At 45.3% G+C, this 19,141-nt stretch overlaps 1 protein-coding gene across 1 annotated transcript in view; it reads right to left on the bottom strand.

The window, feature by feature from the left end:
• The window catches only part of ST8SIA6 (ST8 alpha-N-acetyl-neuraminide alpha-2,8-sialyltransferase 6), a 33,962-nt gene extending 16,730 nt beyond the window's left edge, over positions 1–17,232 (bottom strand). Inside the window, exons 1-4 of the mRNA XM_088524341.1 lie at positions 17,138–17,232; positions 16,847–16,942; positions 9,119–9,259; positions 4,341–4,427 (exon numbers count right to left, since the gene is read on the bottom strand). Coding sequence (XP_088380467.1) covers positions 4,341–4,427; positions 9,119–9,259; positions 16,847–16,942; positions 17,138–17,232 — 419 coding nt within the window. The remainder of the gene's footprint in view (positions 1–4,340; positions 4,428–9,118; positions 9,260–16,846; positions 16,943–17,137) is intronic.
• Between the last annotated feature and the right edge of the window lie 1,909 nt (positions 17,233–19,141).

The raw sequence follows: 19,141 nt of genomic DNA, 5'->3' as shown, positions 1-19,141 counted from the left end.
GCAGGACAAAAATCCATCACAAAAACAAAACAAAACAAAAAACAAACAAACAAACAAAAAAACAAAAAAAAAAACTCTGGCTGTGGCTACGGAGGTATTAAAGAGGGCACCATGACTTGTACTTGCCCCTTGACTCTTCCGCATTTTGAGAAAGCCATGAGCGCCCAGCACAGTGCTGATGAGAGCCGCTGACCACGGGCACACAGTGCTGCAGCTGAGCATGTGTGAGCAGGCGAAGCAGAGCAGCTTAGATAAAGACATCCAGAGAGTGCAAAGGGCAGCGCTGGCAACACACGAACACGGTTTGCAGGGCTGCATGCCAGAGCTGGGCTAGATAGTGCAGGCCACGCTGGAATCATGGAAAGAATATAGGAACATTGTCAGAGAATGCAGGGATGCAATGAGGAAGGCCAAGGCCCGTCTGGAATTAGAGTTACCAAGAGATGTCAGGAACTACAGGAAGGGCTTCTACAAATACATCAGCAGCAAGAGGAAGACTGGGAAAGTGTTGGTCCACTGCTGAATGGGGAGGGTGCCTTGGGAGGGTGTCGGAGGTTGCAGAGAAGGCAGAGTTACTAAATGCCTTCTTTGCTTCGGTCTTTACTGCTAGGGCCAGTCCCCATGAACTACAGAGCCCAGAGACAAGAGAAAGAAGCAGGAGAGAGGAGGGCTTTCTGCTGGTCCAAAGGGCTGGGTTAGGGATTACCTAGGCAAAATGGACACCCCTAAATTTATGGGCCCGGATGGGATGCACCCAATAGCGCTGAGGGAACTGGCAGGGGTCATTACTCAGCGGCTCTCCATCATCTCTGAGAGGTCTTGGAGAGTGGGGGAGGTACCAGAGGGCTGGAAGAAAGCCAGTGTCACTACAGTCTTCAAAAAAGGCAAGAGGGAGGAGCTGGGAAACTACAGGCCGGTCAGCCCCACCTCCGTCCCTGGAAAAGTGGTGGAGCAGCTCATCCTAGAGACCATCACTAGGCATGTCAAGGAAAAAAAAGGTGATCAGGAGTAGTCAGCATGGATTCACCAAGGGGAAGTCACGTTTGACGAACCTGATAGCCTTCTACGATGGGGTGACCGGCTGGATGGATGATAGGAGAGCCATGGATGTTGTCTACCTTGACTTCAGCAAGGCTTTCAACACAGTCTCCCATAACATCCTCATAGGAAAGCTCCAGAAGTGCGGACTGGATGAGTGGACAGTGAGGTGGATTGAGGATTGGCTGGATGGCAGAGCCCAGAGGGTGGTGATAAATGGGGCTGAGTCTGGTTGGAGGCCTGTGGCCAGTGGTCTCTCACAGGGGTCAGTACTGGGCCTGGTGCTCTTCAACTCTTCATCAATGACTTGGATGAGGGCACAGAGTGCACCCTCAGCAAGTTTGCAGATGACACCAAACTGGGATGTGCGGCCGACACTCCCGAGGGCTGTGCTGCCATTGAGAGGGATCTGGACAGGCTGGAGAGATGGGCAGAAAGGAACCTCATGAGGTTCAAGGGCAAGTGCAGGGCCCTGGACCTGGGAAAGAATATCCCCGGATACCAGTACAGATTAGGGGATGACCTGCTGGAAAGCAGCTCCGCAGAGAGGGATTTGGGAGTCCTGGTTGACAACAAATTAACCATGAGTCAGCAATGTGCCCTCGTGGCCAAGAAGGCCAATGGGATCCTGGCCTGCATCAGGAGGAGCATTGCCAGCAGGTTGAGGGAGGGATCCTCCCTCTCTACTCATCTCTGGTGAGGCCACATCTGGAGTATTGGGTGCAGTTCTGGGCTCCCCAGTGAAAAAAAGGGATGTGGAGCTTCTAGAGAGGGTCCAGCACAGAGTGACAAAGATGGTTAAGGGACTGGCGCATCTATTGTATGAGGAAAGACTAAGAGAGCTGGACCTGTTTAGCCTGGAGAAGAGAAGACTGAGAGATTTGATCAATATGTATAAGTATCTGAGAGGAGAAGGTAGGGAGGATGAGGCCAAGCTCTTTTCGGTGGTGGCCAGTGACAGGACAAGGGGTAATGGGTACAAATTGAAACACAGGAAGTTCCATCTCCATATGAGGAAGAACTTCTTTACTGTGAGGGTGACAGAGCCCTGTAACAGGCTGCCCAGAGAGGTGGTAGAGTCTCCTGCTCTGGAAATTTTCAAAACCTGCCTGGATGCCACCCTGTGCCCCCTGCTCTAGATGTCCCTGATTGAGCAGGTTGGACTAGATGACCTCTGGGGGTCCTTCCAACCTCAACCATTCTATGATTCTGTGTGAACCCACACTCTGCTTTTTGTGCACTGGGACTACTATGGCTTTTGTCAACCAGGATTGGCAGCTGAAACCCTTCTGCCAAATACAAAGACAAGCAGTTCTTTCCTGCATTGCACCTCTGATCCATATCCTTTTATTTGGCCTGGATTTCCTGGGAGTTAGATTTAGAGGGAGAAGAGATGTGTACTCATTGGCACACAGTTCTGCCTTCCAGGAACATCTGAGTTATGGAGCATGGATTCATTTACTCCACTACCAGTAAGATAATAGCAATCAGCAAAGGAAAAACACAAGAAAGCTTCTCTGAGAAATTCTCTATCCTCCGGGAATCTTCTTTTGAGCCTTACTAATTAGAGGTTAGTTTATGCCCTGTGGCATAAGACATTAAATCTCTTACGCATATGCATCTCTTATGTATATCTCACTGTTCTTCAGAACTTCGGGGTTATACAGAGATGTCCTCATTGACACCATGCCCGAGGAGCATGGAGGTGTTCACTTCGTTTAACAGATGGGCAAGCAAGGAAAGAAGACAAGCAGCTGTCAGCAGGCAGACTCCTGTGACCAAGCAGACTCCAGCTCTCCTCCTGATGGGAACTGGCTGTATTATCCAAAGCTGCTGCACAGTCTCACTGAGGTTACCTTCCTCTTCTGCAGAATGGGTATGTTTATCAAATTAATAAGATTTTTAGAAATGAGTAATATTAATTAACAAATATTATGCATTACTGATACTATATAAAATTAGAAAACAAAAAGAAGAGAGGTGATGCCACAGGATTACTAATTGGTTGAGCAAAAGGACAAGAGAGAATGAAAGATGGGGCAGTACCAGAGACAGGGAGACAAGAAGTGGAAACTTCTAAGTGGATTAGGAAAAGAAAGGACTACCTTTCTTCATCACATTTCTAGAAGCTCTATTCCCCACAAAGCTTTATCAATGTATCACTCCTAAGATGCAGTGTCCTTGCAGAGCTAGTTCTAGGCTCTTGTGCTTAAAGTCTGATTAAAAAAAAAAAAGAAACTAAGAGTGCAGTAAGCATGAAGTGTGTAATGTTTAGCTGGTAAATTTTACACTGAATTTCTTTTTCTCGCTCTCTGCTTCTACAGCTCCGTATCATATTCGATACCTCTGCATGGCTAAAGCCAGAAAGCCCAAGAGAGCTTAATGAAAGCTTCTCAGATCTTAACTCTATGCATTATACTGCCTCAGCTTTGGGAAACACCACTGGTCAACAGCACTGATCAGCTGAACGGCAATTTATGTTGCACATAAAGATCACTCCCCTTCATCATTTCTTCCAATAGTATCACACTGAGTACATGGATATTAAGTTTTCAAAGTTAGTTAATTCCAAAGAGTTGGAAGGTAGGTCAGTTTGTTTATTTTTAATGATCTTGACAGAATCTCTAATTCTGTTCCATGCAACAGTGTAATTCAGAGAGTGTTTTCCCTCTGGAGAAACTAGATTTGACACCATGAAGCTGTTCTCTAAATCCAGCATGACGCATTTCCAAATGCGAGTGGAAGCTTTGCAGGAATTGCAGTCCCTATGGAGCACATACTTATGTGCAAGCTTGAATATATGTGCAGTCTTGACAGGGACAGGTGTAACCATGTGCTTCTTTGCATGGGTGTCATGACATGCAGGGCTGAGCCTAATGAGCACCTTAGGCACTTCTGTAACAGGAACAGTCCTGGTTAAGAAATGTTCCCTTCCATTGCAAAGCACCTTGTCAGAGTGCCATTTCAGACAAACAAAAAACACACTGCTAGATGTATTTAATACTGTATGCTTTGTTTTGAGGCTATATTTAATCCATTCTAGCAAGTTAGTTAACTATTCATTGCAGTAGGGATAGGTGAAATTATTCATTTGTGTAGTTCTTTTATCTTGCTCCGTTTGCACAGTTCTATGCAAATAAACAAAAAGAACCCCAACATCAAAAGAATAAGATAAATGCATAGCTGTGTATGCAGTCTGAAAACAAGACAAAAGAATCTTTACAATAGGTAAGATCTCAGTTTATTGTTTGTTAGACAAACCTGGTCTAAACAGCTTGGCTAAATGAGAAAATTAAAATTACCTGAATTTTGCACACTCTTCCGGTCTCTTTACCCAAGTGCAGTTTTGCAGTTTTGTGACTAAGTGAAGAAAATCATCTTCTGAATACCTAAAAAAAGGCAAGAACATCAAATGCTAGAGTATGCAAATAGATATTTAGAAACAGTCTCTAAAATATTCAAATGATACATGTATTAATAACAACATGCATGGTGCATATATAATAGATTGCTTTAGAATTTCATAACCCATTTTATTTCTATAATTTGTAACAGTACTATCCTTATTAAATTAGCTTGACCTAATAAACAGGCTTTTTTCATAGTAATATCCTAATGAACCCTTCTTTTTTTAGAAATTTGCTGGTTTCAAGCTTAGATATTAGACTATAACTATCCTAAAGTCATTGGACTCTTCAGAAAATTATTTCCAGTGCAGAAATCCAAAATAATAGAAAAAAACTTTGTCTTGTACTTGGCATTTTAAACTTCAATAGTGTTTTGAGATACCACTCTTGCAAGCCAAGATGAAACATGACACATTTTTTCTGCCTTTTCTTTCATCTACTTTATGAACTCCCCAAGGCTCAATGCAACAATCTAAGACATAGATCAACATTTACAGACCTAAGTTTTTCTGCAAATTTTCTCTTAAATAAAACAACCAATCTGTTTTATATCTAACAGGATTAAGCACCACTGGGGTACATGTAACCAAAAAGTTTTTTGCTCCTTTAAAACTCTTTCAACAGATTTAAATTTATCCACATGTGAAATATTGAAGAACCTGTAAGCCAAAAGACAGGTGAAATTTCTTCCTTTATAGGTTCTGTTTTAATATCTCTCCTATTATGGTTTGATCAACTTTTTAGAAACAGTCTCTGACTTACAAGGAGGATTGGAGGGTGAAGAGAAGACAACATGACCTGGATATCATATGACTACAAGTTCTGTGGCACATCTCTAAAAAAATATCTATCCTGTGTTATTTTAGCAACAAAGACTTAGTGTTGGCCCAAAGCCAAATGACTGGGAGTTTATCTAAGCTGAAACTTAGAAGTGTGTTTTTCAACAGCTTTCCAGCAAGAGCTGGGAAGGCAAGAAACCTCACTTGCTTTTAACTGGAGCATGAAAAATGATAAAAAGGCATACAAAATTTGTGGTAGCTTGCAATAGTAAAGCACTCAACACCCCAAAATGTTCTTTCTACCTCTGTGTATATTTGGTACTGAGAAAAATCAAAGTGTCGCTGACAGCACTGAATCTAAGGCCTCAGGAGAAACCATGGGCACTCAAGGCCAGAAATTGTGAGGAGCTTCTTAACTGCAACAGCAGCTACCTACCATATAGCTTAGCAGTTTGTCTGCACCTAGAGTAAAAGCACCCACTACGGTGCAGAAACCGGATGACTTGCTCGGCGGTTTCAGAGTCCACCAGCCTTCTCCAAGCAAAACCTCACTCAGGAGTCATTGCAATCCAGAGCAATGGCTCCGCTTGCCCTTCTCGTGCAGTTTCGTTCACCTCGTGGCTCACAGAGCTGCACAGATGCTCTTTGCCAGCATCGGCAGAGCCGCCTCGGCAGCGGCTCCCGCGGGCCGGGGGCTCCCGACGGCAGCAGCTCCCGGCTCCGGCGGCTCCTGCAGCGCCTCGGCAGCCACCACAGCTGCCGCGGGGCTTGTGGCTTCTCTTGAATTCAGTTCCATGCAAAGAACAATCTGAACATAGACAATATTCCCATAAACTACTTTTTTAACTGAAAATGAAGCTCTGGGGTTTGCTGCAGCTGGGTTTGCAGCCCAGAAAGCTTTGTTTCATGCTCCAAATGCCTGTTTTGGCCTTTCCCACTTTAAAGGACCCTCAGGGACTCCTCCTCTAGTGGAATCCGTCCAGGATGGTCATCAGGATTTCATTTCATGGCTCTGATGTAACGTAGACAGCCCTTTTCTCCTTCATTTTATAGAGCTGGGACAATATGTATTATTTCCATGGAAATCCAAGAGTTTACAGTACGTAGTCACTACTGCTAAAAGGACTCTATTATTAAGATAAAAAAGCTCAGGTAAATTGAACTATAACAATGTGTGAACAAGACAATAATTATAGTGCTGAGAACAGTGAACAAAATATGTTCTGTCCCGTTTTTGCCTGTCGCCTGCATACAAACTATTATAATGACGTGCTGTCCTAGGAAACTCACTTATATTGTATGAGCCTAGCTGGCAAATAATGTCTTGAAGATTTTTTGCCAGTGATTTTTGTCAGGTACACAGTGACCTTCTAAATGAAGCGGAATGGCTAGAGTGAAATTCCATGCAGAGATGCGGCAATGACAACGTACAAGCATCTAGCAGGTTTTAGCAGGTATCTAAAGGACAACAGCAAGGACAGAGGTGCTGAGGTGGAAGAGAAACAACAGTTGAAATGTCCAAATGAGACAGATGCCATCCCGCTGGTTCACTTCTGGCCTAAACACCTAAGTGGAGGAAATACATAAATAAAAGCTCTTTGAACTAGGAGGAAACGCAAGAAGCAGGAGTGAGAAAGGATGACCCTTCCTAGTTGGCAGAAAATATTCAAGAATTAAACAAATGCCTCCCCCCTCCCAAAAAAAAAAAAAAAAAAACCAAACAAAACAGCAGGAAATGCAAGAGAAGGGGAGGATCTCTCCTGCCTTTGGATGCTTTACTGCTGCCAAAACAACATATAGCTTTTAAAGCCCTGAAGACAGCGTGTGCAAGGCTTGCTCCTCAACAAAAATGGAAATCTTCCAACCCACAGCTCAGCATTTCAGGCACTTAATCACCAATAGCACATGTCTGTTACAGTAATACTTTACATTTACATAGCTTTTTTTGCTATTTTAAAATGTCAAGCTTTAACACTTTTTTTTTTTTTTTTTTGATCTCCACTAGCATAGTAAGCCAGAAAGTCCAGAATATCCCCAAAAGTCTTCTGGAACTGCAATGTAAATCATTTATATACCATGCATGTGGATAACACATTCAAAAAGCATCACAGATGCTGTCCCAGTGGCTCTTCTCAGTAGAGAGAGCTGCAAAACTCACCCGGCAAAGCAATACCCAACCTTACGTCCCGAGGGGCAGTCTCTCTTATCTGCCCAGTTACCTCCTTTACTGGAGCACTCCTTTTAGCCACAGGGCAAACGTGTGACACTTTCTCAAAACTGTCCTGGATTCTCTGCCCCAAAACATTCTAGATGTGAGAAATAAGTCTGCATTCTCACAGAGCCTGCACTGCTTCATAAGACCCAGGATGGATAATAGCTTTCATATTGCCACAGCCAGGCTTTAGCAGCAAGACACTGGCCAATTTTCCTTCTCTGGGTGTTAATCACTTGCTCAGTGTTTCAGCTAACTGTATCCTTTAAGCTGTCTGCCAATCTCTACTTCGGCTCTTAGTGGTGCTACAGTAGCACAGTCGTCTTTCACCCTTTGAAAGGGTGAAAACATTTAAGATGATAGTGTTGTTAATGAGACCTGGGGGAAGGAAAAAAATTCTTAAAGAAAAGGAAAAAAGAGAGGGAGAAGAATGCAATAATATAGCTAACAAGTAAAACAGAGTGAAGTTAGTGGGGATGAAGGACAGAAGGGGAGAAAAGAAAGAAATCTGGTATTGAAATAATTGGTGAGGAAGCTGGGGGAAAAAAAAGCTCCATTAGAAAAGATTAAGTGTCTAAAATGGGAAAAGGAGGAAAACATTACTCTTTCAATTCTGGTAAAAATATAAAATAAGACAATGTTGGGAATACAGTGACTTAAAAATAGCTGTAAGATCTTAAAAGGCAATGTGAAGGTGGTGAGAGAGCAGAAAAGACAGGCAAAGCTTAAAAATCATAACTCAGTGCTGGGTTTGGGTTACTTCTTCAGTCCTTGGCTTGGGGGGGAAGGAAAACAAAGAAACCCCCCACACAGCTATTTTTGGTAGAGATTCTGTTTCTCATTCCATTTCTCTCCTCTTTACAAATAAAATAAAAATACGTAAGCGCAAATATCTCCATTTTAAAGACACCAGGGAATGTACTTTTTAGCATCTAGTCCTAGTAGGAAGTCTGTCTTATCTACAATGTTTTCTCTGTTGGTACATCCGTAGGCACCAGGAGTGAAACACCTAAAAAGGAAGGGATTGCTTCTCCTGCTTCCACCTTAGAAAACAGCAAGGAATTCAAGCAGGATTGATATCAAAGATTTTTTTTCCATGAAAAGAAAGGATAGGAAAGTTGAAAGCTAAAATGGATTTGGCATATTTCTTCCAAGATGTACCAACAACTGAATAATTAGTTTCCCATGGACTAGTTAATCTTATAATGAGTGCAATTAATTAGCAATTTATACTAGCATATTTTTATACTTATTCTAATGTAAATGCTGAAATGAGCCTATTAACTATGGTTGCTCACAGCAGGAGTGTTCACTAATCACGAAAAAGACACTCAAGAATGAAATTATACCTCACATGTTCTGCTTTACCTGTTTTTAAAGATCTTGTAATGAAAAGCTGTTAACTGGGGATGAGGGGATCTTGTTGACTTACACTATGAGAAAAAAAAAGCCAAAAAGCAAAAAACAAAACAAAACAAAAAAACAAAACAACAACAACAACAAAAAAAACAGAACAAGCTTAAAACATGTGAAAATAAAAATGCAAGTAAACATTGGTTGAATGATTGCAATTTTCTGTTGTATAATTCCACATGAACATCATGGAGAATTTTGTGCAAAGGGAGGACAGTTTTTTAGTCTTATATTTAAAATAAACAAAACAGAAAGCAAAGCACACTTACCTTTTTTTCTTGGTCAATGACGACAAAATATTGTCCTGAATTTCCTTGCATTTTGAAGCCTGTTCAAACTGGTAAATTCCATTTTTATCACTAATTGTTCTGTTAAGGGAAAAAAAAAAAGCATGAGGGGAAGGCAACAAACTTTGAAAGAGAACATATTCTGACAATGCTGCTGCGTTTAATTTTCTATGACAAAGAGATTAATAGTTGTTGGTTTTAGCTGAAAACATTACTAGGGAATTCTTAGTCACTCCAATTGTGAAGCTCCTGTGAAAAGGGGAGTTTGCTGCTAGTGACTGTAACATCTCTTTAAATAATCCCATTTCACACTATGAATTACATTATGTTGATTAAGATGTAAAGCAGAAGGTATCTGAAAAAAATGAAACAGGAAGCCTCTCGAGCACTACGTTTTGAAGATATTTTAAATATTTATCATTAGGGTATTTCAGCAGATTTCTAAAAATCGAGTTTTCTAAACTTTTGGATAAAAAGCAACATTCTAATCCAACCTAAAATGTACAAAAAATAGGCAACACACCAGGTGAAGTGCCTGGGACCCGTGCTATTCACAGGAGGACACAAATCCAAGCCAGCCCTGTACACACTAAGGGTCTTAACACTTTGTATGTGATGCAAATTTTTGCTTCTGCATCACCATTGCCATTCCTTATACAAGCAGGAACCCAAATGACACTGGCTTAGCTTCCTAAAACATTGAGACCACTTTTCAGGAAGATTTCTAACAAGCTGATTCTGCAGCTCTTATTTGGGCAAGATGCCATTTCCAGTCATAAATAATTCAAATGGAAAGAGTCTGATTAAAGAAGAAAGAGCAAAATAAATGCTAGTTTATTTTGGTACTAAGCTGGCTGGCATTTTTGTAGTTATGATAGGAGAAGAAAAGGAATAAAGGGCCTTTCCCTCTCTTGCTATCACCTGCCCATTTCCTGACAAAACACAGGTATACAGGAGCTTGGTCTGCATGGTTCCACATACACCAAAGTACCACCTGGGGCCCTTCTTTTCATACAAGGAGCCAGCACTTGCTCCCAGACAAATCTAGTTAGCACTGACTCACGTTTCCCCTCTTTGCTTCTTCAGCTCAGTAAGCTGAAAATGATCCTTCTTCTGCAGCTGCAGCTTAAACCAGGAAAAATGGCTATAAACTAAGCTTAGCTCTATAAACATTACCTTAAAAATAAACAAAAGAGAATATTATTAACGTTTTCACTAAAACGCAGACACCGGCCCCCTGCCTGAGGCCTCCCTGACGAGGCCCGAGCGCCCCCGAGCCCGGCGGCCGGAGGAGGGTTCCTGCCGCGGGGGCGGCCGGGCGCCCGGTCCCGTCGCTGCTGAGAGCACCTGCAGGCACCACCCGAGAGCCAGCGTGCGCTCACACGGAGCGCTCACCTCAGAGAGCCAACGTGCGCTCACATGGAGCGCTCGGCTGGGAGAGCCACCGTGCGCTCACACGGGGCGCTCACCTCAGAGAGCCAGCGTGCGCTCACACGGGGCGCTCAGTTCGGAGAGCCACCGTGCGCTCACACGGGGCGCTCACCTCGGAGAGCCACCGTGCGCTCACACGGGGCGCTCAGTTCGGAGAGCCAACGTGTGCTCACATGGAGCGCTCGGCTCACAGAGCCAACGTGCACTCACACGGGGCGCTCAGTTCGGAGAGCCAACGTGTGCTCACACGGAGCGCTCAGTTCGGAGAGCCAACGTGTGCTCACATGGAGCGCTCAGTTCGGAGAGCCAACGTGCGCTCACACGGAGCGCTCAGTTCGGAGAGCCAACGTGTGCTCACATGGAGCGCTCAGTTCGGAGAGCCAACGTGCGCTCACACGGTGCGCTCGGCTCGGAGAGCCAACGTGCGCTCACACGGAGCGCTCAGTTCGGAGAGCCAATGTGCGCTCACATGGAGCGCTCGGCTCGGAGAGCCAACGTGCGCTCACATGGAGCGCTCACCTCGGAGAGCCACCGTGCGCTCACACGGGGCGCTCGGCTGGGAGAGCCAACGTGTGCTCACACGGGGCGCTCACCTCGGAGAGCCACCGTGCGCTCACACGGGGCGCTCACCTCAGAGAGCCAACGTGCGCTCACACGGAGCGCTCGGTTCGGGGAGCCAACGTGCGCTCACACGGAGCGCTCAGTTCGGAGAGCCACCGTGCACTCACACGGGGCGCTCGGCTCGGGGCGCAGGAACAACACGAGGCTGGCACAGCTGCGTCCTCACACCAATGGAGGCAGCGCATATAATTCTCTCAACCGACTACCAGCTTTATTCAAGAGACTTTTACTTCCTAATTAACAGAAGTGAATCTAACTGAAGAGAATTGCTTTTTTAATACTTTTTTTAAAATCCACATAATTCCATGTCAAGACTTTAAAATTTCAAAAAGGAAGAAGTTGGATAAAAAAGAATGAGCAAAATAAAGCCCAGTTCAGTTTTGTCATTGAATCCTATCACTTTTATAACTATCAAAGGAGGAAAGAAGAGGAACAAGGAGTCTTTTTTCCCTTTCCATGACCATCCAGATTGTTTGAAATGACACAAATATGGGGAAAGTCAGACATGATTATTAATCAATTTTTTTTCCTCCATATCACATAAACTCAGTCCATCACCAAAACATTTCTTCTTCCCTGAGGGAATCTATGCTCAAAAATAACAATCTTAAAAAGAAAAGAAAAAATGACCACAGCAAATCTATCCCGTAAGAATGAGACTGTACTTCCAAACAAAGAAAAATCTGTCTTCCCTAAGGAGGATCGTTAGAATTGGTGAAAGAGGCGGAAACAGGGAGAAACCTCATCTCACCCTGTTTGTAATGATGTTCTAGTGACTGGGCTGCAGAAGCAGGTTGCTCCAGGATGCCCCATGCAGAAGCGGCGTGTCCCACTGCTTGCATTTTCCTTTATCTGCATTCAAACCGGAAGCTATGGAGCACCTTGATCCAGGAATCAACAAGGCTAAATGAAGAGTCAACAAGGAAGCATGGAGTGGAGTGGGGAGGGACAGAAAAAGGAAGAAATACCAGCAAACCCAAACCCCAAAAAACGATCAGAATAGAAAAATGGATGAATGTAAAAAGAAGGAAAAAGTCTTCTGTCTTAACTTCCAATGGAGACACTCATTTGTATTTGGGTCTCATACTGTATTAGTTGAATACTAGGGTTCTTAAAAACCTGTAATCCATACTTCCCAGGGAAGAGTAGTCTTAACTGCTGCCTTTGACACCAATTTAAATGAATGAGATAAGAATATATTGATGTTTTCGAGGTTCCTGACACTTTGACTAATAAGGCAATATACAAGCTAAATGCTTGGTGCAATGGGCTATAAAATGGTTTTGTCAAACAATAGGAGCAAGAACTTGTCCTGTAACATTAATCACAGTAACTGTGAAAGAGCCAAATCCTGCTATCCCTGTACACGCTCCCATGGAAGTTTTGCTTATCTAAGGAATGCTAAACAGGTGTTCAAATACACCTTGTTTCAAAATTATTTGGTAGCCCTTTTGGTATATTCACCAGAGGTTTACATAACATTTGATACTTTTTATTTATGAAAATTCACAACTCAGGTGGCATATAACATAGAAAGCAATATTCCAAGTGTCATGGTGGGTAAAGCAAAAAGAATAGAATAAGGTACTTTGCACTGAGATGATGCTATAACAGTATCCGATAGGCAGAATGACAGAGCAGTTTCTCTCGGACCAAGTAAACAGCAAGGGGCTGGGAAACCTTTCACTAGGGTCGGTGCATAAACGTGTCCCGGCAGCACTTTCAGCTGAACACCTGATCGTTTGGACACAACTGATACACGAGGCATGTACTAGATCCGCACACATCGCTGTGGAGCCAAGGGAAAAGACTCGCAGGCAGCAGTAAAACTAGCGAAGTGGCCACCAGTGCTGACTAATCTAAACCGTAGCAAATTATCTGTGCAATATACTAAGCTACTGTTCATAATGTTGGTAATAGCCTATCTCTACTGCCCCTTCTGCCTGCCAAAACGCAATATTTTGACAGCAGGCAGAATGCACAGGTCTCTGCAGCACAGTTAATTAAGTGTAGTTGTTTATTCCCCAGGCCTACATAAAGATCTGCTGCTGAGAGAGAAATTGGAGAAAGCGAAACTGTGAAACATTGTATTAATTTAACTTGTTTACTTATAGTTCCTCAATCACTTCCTCCCACTGTTCAATTACCCCACCAATTTCTACGCTGTGCTTGCCTTGAGTTGGTGAAAGCAGAATAAGCTGGGGAGCCAGTGGGCAGAGGGCTTAAACTGGCGGCACGAAGGGAGTGACAGGAGAGTGGTGGTCACTTCTGCAGGGGACTCGGCCTTGTTATAACTTGTTTAACTCTGCACTTACTGTGCTTGGAAAAAAAACTGTTTTCACCTTCCTGGTAGGAGTTTGCTTTATTCATCTGCCACGCACCCCTGGGCAGTAAAAAACATTCTCTGCTGAGCACAAGCAGCTCTGGGTGCTGCGGTGACACAAACGCTCGTGCTGGCTCAGGCGCAGCGCGGAGGGGAGCCCAGTGCAGCAAGGACAGGGCCACTCTTTCAGCTGCACTGTTGGCTTATTCCAGTTTCAACCGTACTTGCAGTTACAGCTTAAAAACAAGAGTACTGTATGGCACAAGGAGATAAGGATTTGATGCAGAGCAATGGTATCGCAGAGTAAATGATGCTGGTCAGATGATCAAGTTAAGTGAATATTAGAGAAATTCTATTAACAATAGTTCTGCTGTTTGAAAGGAACCTTATTAATGGACATATCACACTGTAAAGACAAAACCGAGACAAAAATCTGGAAGTCAAACTAAAGAGGCAGTCATATCATTTGAGTTTTCTAAAATTTAAGATGGAAAAGCACTAAGAAACGTCCTGTAATGAGCAAACTGCATCTTCAAGGTTATTGACTAAGACACAGGACTTCAGAGAACTTTAGGTGCCTAGTCACCATCTAATTATAGTTGTGCATAATAGCTGCCTAAATATCCATCACAGTCTGAACCAATCTACCTACATAAGTTTCATCCTTTTAAAGGAATTACTCAAATAAAAAGAACAGTTTAGTCTTTAATATTGAGATGCACCAGAATAACAGGACCTCTAGAGATTCTTCAAGGGCTGTACTACAGATAAGCACCCAACAGCCCAGGAAAAGAAAGTAAGAGGAAAGATTAGTTTGTGATTCTGAAGCCTGCCTAGGCTACTCATTCTGACTGGGGGACAGGAAGGGAAGCACAGACAGCAAGAAACTGCTTGGTTTGGGCTTTTTTTTTTTTTTCCTCTCATTTTCCTCAATGCTGCCACCCAAGTCAGTGGGAAGATCCTGGCTTGCCAGAGAAATGTGTCGAAGTGACGCAGAGCCCCCAGAGTCCTGCTCAACACCCGTGCACACGCTCTTGTGCGTTAAGGCAGGGAGGGCGCTGCTGTCGGCAGCGCAGCCAGGCTGGTCATTCGCTCCGGTTACACCTGGAGACCGACACTGCCCTAGTTTGAGTCATGGACATAGCACTGCAGCTGGATACGATTCATAAATTCACTAACCTCTACGTGACCTATTCCAACAAAGGCCTCTTCTGTCCTTTTGCTATACCTATGGATAACGCAGCAAAACCCCAGTGAAAACTGGGATCTACTTCCTATCGCTCAGATCATCCGTCTCCATCACCAAGGGATTGGCCTGAGCCTCCTGAATTGGCCCAGATGCTCTCGGATCCAACCCCTCCAGCAAGGCGCTCCGCCAGGCTCAGTCCAGCTGCTGTCGGATCGAATCCCTCCAGCGTGGCTCCCTGCCCAGTCCAGCTGCTCTCTGGATTGAGTTGCAGCTCCCGGTCAAGCCAGCAGCTCTCCCTTTCCTTCCTCACATGCCAAAAATGCACCATGAACTCTCAAATCACTTAGGTGAGAAAGACACCGTCTCCTCTTGTACTCAGTCAACAAACTAAAAAGTCTCCAAAGTTTAGGTTATAGGAGCTGCAGTGAAATTAAGCCTTTTTTGATGAATAATTTACCTTACTTCTGCAGTCATTTAGTCATTAAAATTTTCAGGTTGTTGAAAAATCATTCCAAATTGGTGCCAAAATCCTCGAAGTAGTTTAACCAAAAACACATCTGAAATTGCATGCTCACTTGCCTTAGAGAGATTAAGGCCTGACCATGCATGCCATGGATTTTCCACCCTCTTCCCTACGTCTTGTTTCCTCTTTGCTCCAGTTGTGACCGTGCTAATAGCAGATGGGCAGTGACCAGGCTCCTGCTCCTGGCTAGCGTTTCCAGTCAATTTGGCTACACAGTTTAGCACACACTGCCGAGCGGCAGGAGGCTGCAGCCCAGAAACCGGCAAGGAAAAGCATGAGGAAATGCAGGGGGAGAACCACAGACATAAAACAGATTTGAAAGACACTACAAAACACAAAGCAGAAGAGAGTACCTACTGCAAAATACTAGACCGCAAGATGAAGAAAAAGAAGAAGAAAAAAAAAAAAGCAGAAAGGTGAAAAATGAACACAGGGGAGCAAACCAAGTTAGAAGAATGTAACAGGAGTTAGAAGAAAATTGAAAATGCTACTGTTCCTTTCGCTTCAGTTTAGTTTTGAAAGATGTTATAAACTTATGGCTTATATAAATCCTAAATTTGGAGGCAGGGAGCACAAGGGTCTCCCATGGAAAAGCATAAGAATGCTTTCAATGGTTATTAGTGCTATTAGTGTCACTTGTATTCTCTCAGGAAAAGCCTATGTTATTTCAGCCTCAAACTGCAGGCAGAGTGAAACGTTGCCGTCAGTAAGGCAAACTGATGTCTTCACCATTGACTTTGGTATGGCCAGTGCATCACAGCTGTGAATAACTTTTTTTTCATGTTTTTGACCATAGTATTTATTAATACATACTAATCAGTAGATCTGCAATGTTAATGAGGTCATACAAAGTCTAACAGAATAGCAAAAGTATTCACAGATTATTTCTCACTTACAAATGCCTCGTGTGTGAACAGCAGCCTCTCCTGCACTATTAGGTCTCCTATGGTGTAAGGAGAATCAAAAGCATCAAAACAGGTTTTTTAATTTCAAAGCTGGCACATAAGACACAACTTGTTTCACAACTAATTTTACCAACAATTTCTGTGTTAAACTTCACAGAATAAAATAGGCTGTAAGGCAAAGATCTCCAATGCAAAAGACCAAGACATCTCCCGAAAGGGCTCCCTAGGAATAAGATGCTAAGTAACATGTAAAAGATTTCAAACATCTGGCCTTAAGCCTCTGTATATTGAAGGAGAAATCTGTACTTTGAACCACACTATAAAAACACTAGGATTAACCAGTCCCACACCCACCTTCCAGGAAAAGAAAAAAAGATAATAATAGATATCTGGAACTAGTTGTTCATCACTTTTTGCAATGTATATGAACAAAACTACCACAAGCAATGATATTTGAACAAAACTACCAACACTGTGTTGAGCACAAAACCAGCCACGGAGTGACAGCTGGCATTACAAAGGCCTACCAGAAAACACATTTACTAGCAGACAATTTTCTTACAACTAGTGCAAAATGAATTTTCATTTTTTCCTCAGCTCGGTAAGTTTTCACTTCATCTCCAACTGCCAATAAAATCCCCAGACCAAACACAACACCCCCCTCACACACACACACAGGGACTGATGTTCGCGAGCCCTCGGCGCGAGGCGCCGGTACCTGTTGGCGGGCGGGGGCCGCGGCTCCAGGGTGGCCCGCAGCGCCCGCTCCATTCGCGCGCTGCCGGCGGCCGCCGCCTCATCCTTCTCCCAGCTCCTGGCAGCGAGACGGGAAAACAAAAAGTTGTCAGAGCCCGGCACGAAGCGCAGCCGCACGTGCGCCGCGCCGCCTCCTTCCCCGCCAACCAGCCGCAAAAATTAAATAAAGCCGGAATGGCAGCGGCCGGGCACCCCGAGGGGGTCGCCACGTCCCGCTCCGTGCCCCGCCGCTGGGCGCAGGAGGCCGCTCTACCTGGGGCGCAGGGAGCGCTCGCCCGCCGGGCGCAGGAGGCAGCCGGACAGCAGCAGGCTGCCCAGCGCCGCCGCCAAGCCGACGGCAACCCGCATGATGCGCCCCGCGCCGCTACGGCCGCCCCATAGTATTTAAGGGAGGCTGCGGGAGGGAGGGAGCGCTGGGGGCGGTGGCCATGGCAGCCACAGGCTCCCTCCGCCCCGCTCCGCCCCTCGCCGCTCCGCCGCCATCGACCCCCCCCCCCCCGCCGCCATCGGTCCCTCCCGCCGCCATCGGCCCCGCTGCCAGCCCGGGGACGAGGCAGTCGCGCTCCGGGCGGGCTGTCCCCTGAGGCGGGTGCGCGGCGGGTGCGCGGGGCGCCGGCGGCCATGGCGGGGCGCTGGGGGAGCCTCCCGCTCGGTTCGCGGCATGGCGGCGCCGCCGTGAGGGGAGCCGGGCCCGCCGCCGGCTCCGGCGAGCAGCGCGGGGGCTGCTTTGCACCGGCGAGCCCGACTAGAAGGTTCTTGAGTGATGCGAAGGATTAAAACGCAGCCGAAACTTTACCTGCGAGGGACCCGTTTTCCGAGGTGCTTAGGCGGCCACCTCAGGGGACAGGGCGGGTGGCAAGATGCAGCGCAGGCATCAGGCAGGTTAAATGTAGAGAAGCAGCACCGTAAGGAGCTGGACACCTGCCCCCGTGACCAGTGAAGTGAGGTCACCACTCCCTTAGGACCTTCTCATCTTATTTTTAGACAAGATACAACCTGCTTTCTTAAGTGCTTTTGGTATGGTTTTGGTAAATAAAGGTTTGCATAACAAGCGTGTGTATTTTGCTTTATTTTGTGCTTTTCCCTATCCATGTTTTCATTGGGCCAAGCACTGCCATAAGGAGCATTATGGTATGGTGAGTTGCTGTCGTTTGACCCTTTGTTAAGAGAACAGAGACAGAGATGTTGTGAGTTCAAGCAGCCCCTCAGCCAGGAAAGTGTGCTGTGAAATAGTGGTTTGAAAGAGTGCAGAAAATCTCCCTGTCAAGAACCAAATGTCCCAAAAGGAGATAGAGGAGTCCTGAGACTTTATTCATATAAAGGGAGAGTCCACCAGGTCATACCCCTGTGTGGTCTCTCAAATTACAGGAGGACACAGCCTTGTTTTATCCCAATTTCCCGACCAAGGTAGGTCTTCTCCTTTTCCCCATGGGCTAAGGTACTCAGAAGTTACAGACGTCTCCGCCTGCCTAAGAGATGTTACTTCTTGATGTGTTCCCCCTCTCTGGTTAGTCATTTGTTGACAAGGAACTATCTGTCCCCTGCCCTGTTTTCTCCCTGCTGGGTGCGGTCAGCTGCACCCAATCTCATACGCACGGCACGTCCTCCCTGCCTGTTCTCCCTAGTCCTGTTTGCTAACGAATGTGGAGTAACTCCCTTAATTGTAAAGACATAGGCTCTTTTTTCCCTTATTTGTAAGGGTTCCTTTTTCCACTCAAAAGCCTCAAAAAATCTGCTCATCGTAGCTGTAAAAATGAAGGAATCATAGAATCATAGAATGCTTAGGGTTGGAAGGGACCTCTAGAGATCATCTAGTCCAACCCCCCTGCATACGCAGGGACACCTAGAGCACGTGGCACAGGACTGCATCCAAGCGGGTTTTGAAGATCTCCAGGGAAGGAGACTCCACAACCTCTCTGGGCAGCCTGTTCCAGTGCTCTGTCACCCTCACTGTCAAGAATTTTTTCCTTAAGTTCCTATGGAATTTTTGGTGTTTCAGTTCCGGCCATTTCCTCTAGTCCTATCAGTGGCCAAACAAGGGGCTTGGGTGACTGAGGTGCTCAGAAGCAGGCAGGGTGCCCCTGCTTCATCAGAGGAGCTGTGATGCTGCAAAGGGAGCTCACAGTTTGTCAGGAAACACCACATTATGTTTTGGGGAGTTTCTCTGGGCACAGGTGAGAGGAACCACGGCTCGCTAGCGCTGGTGCAAGTGTGCCAGAGAGCCGGGCTGAGCTGCCACCGTGGAGGAACCAGCTGC

The sequence above is a fragment of the Tinamus guttatus genome, unplaced genomic scaffold, assembly GCF_059628265.1.
Source record: "Tinamus guttatus ecotype Peru unplaced genomic scaffold, ASM5962826v1 Tinamus_guttatus_pri_ptg000209l, whole genome shotgun sequence".
NCBI lineage: Eukaryota > Metazoa > Chordata > Aves > Tinamiformes > Tinamidae > Tinamus > Tinamus guttatus.
The sequence above is the reverse complement of the archived record's forward strand: the minus strand, read 5'-3'. Positions and strand labels throughout refer to the sequence as shown.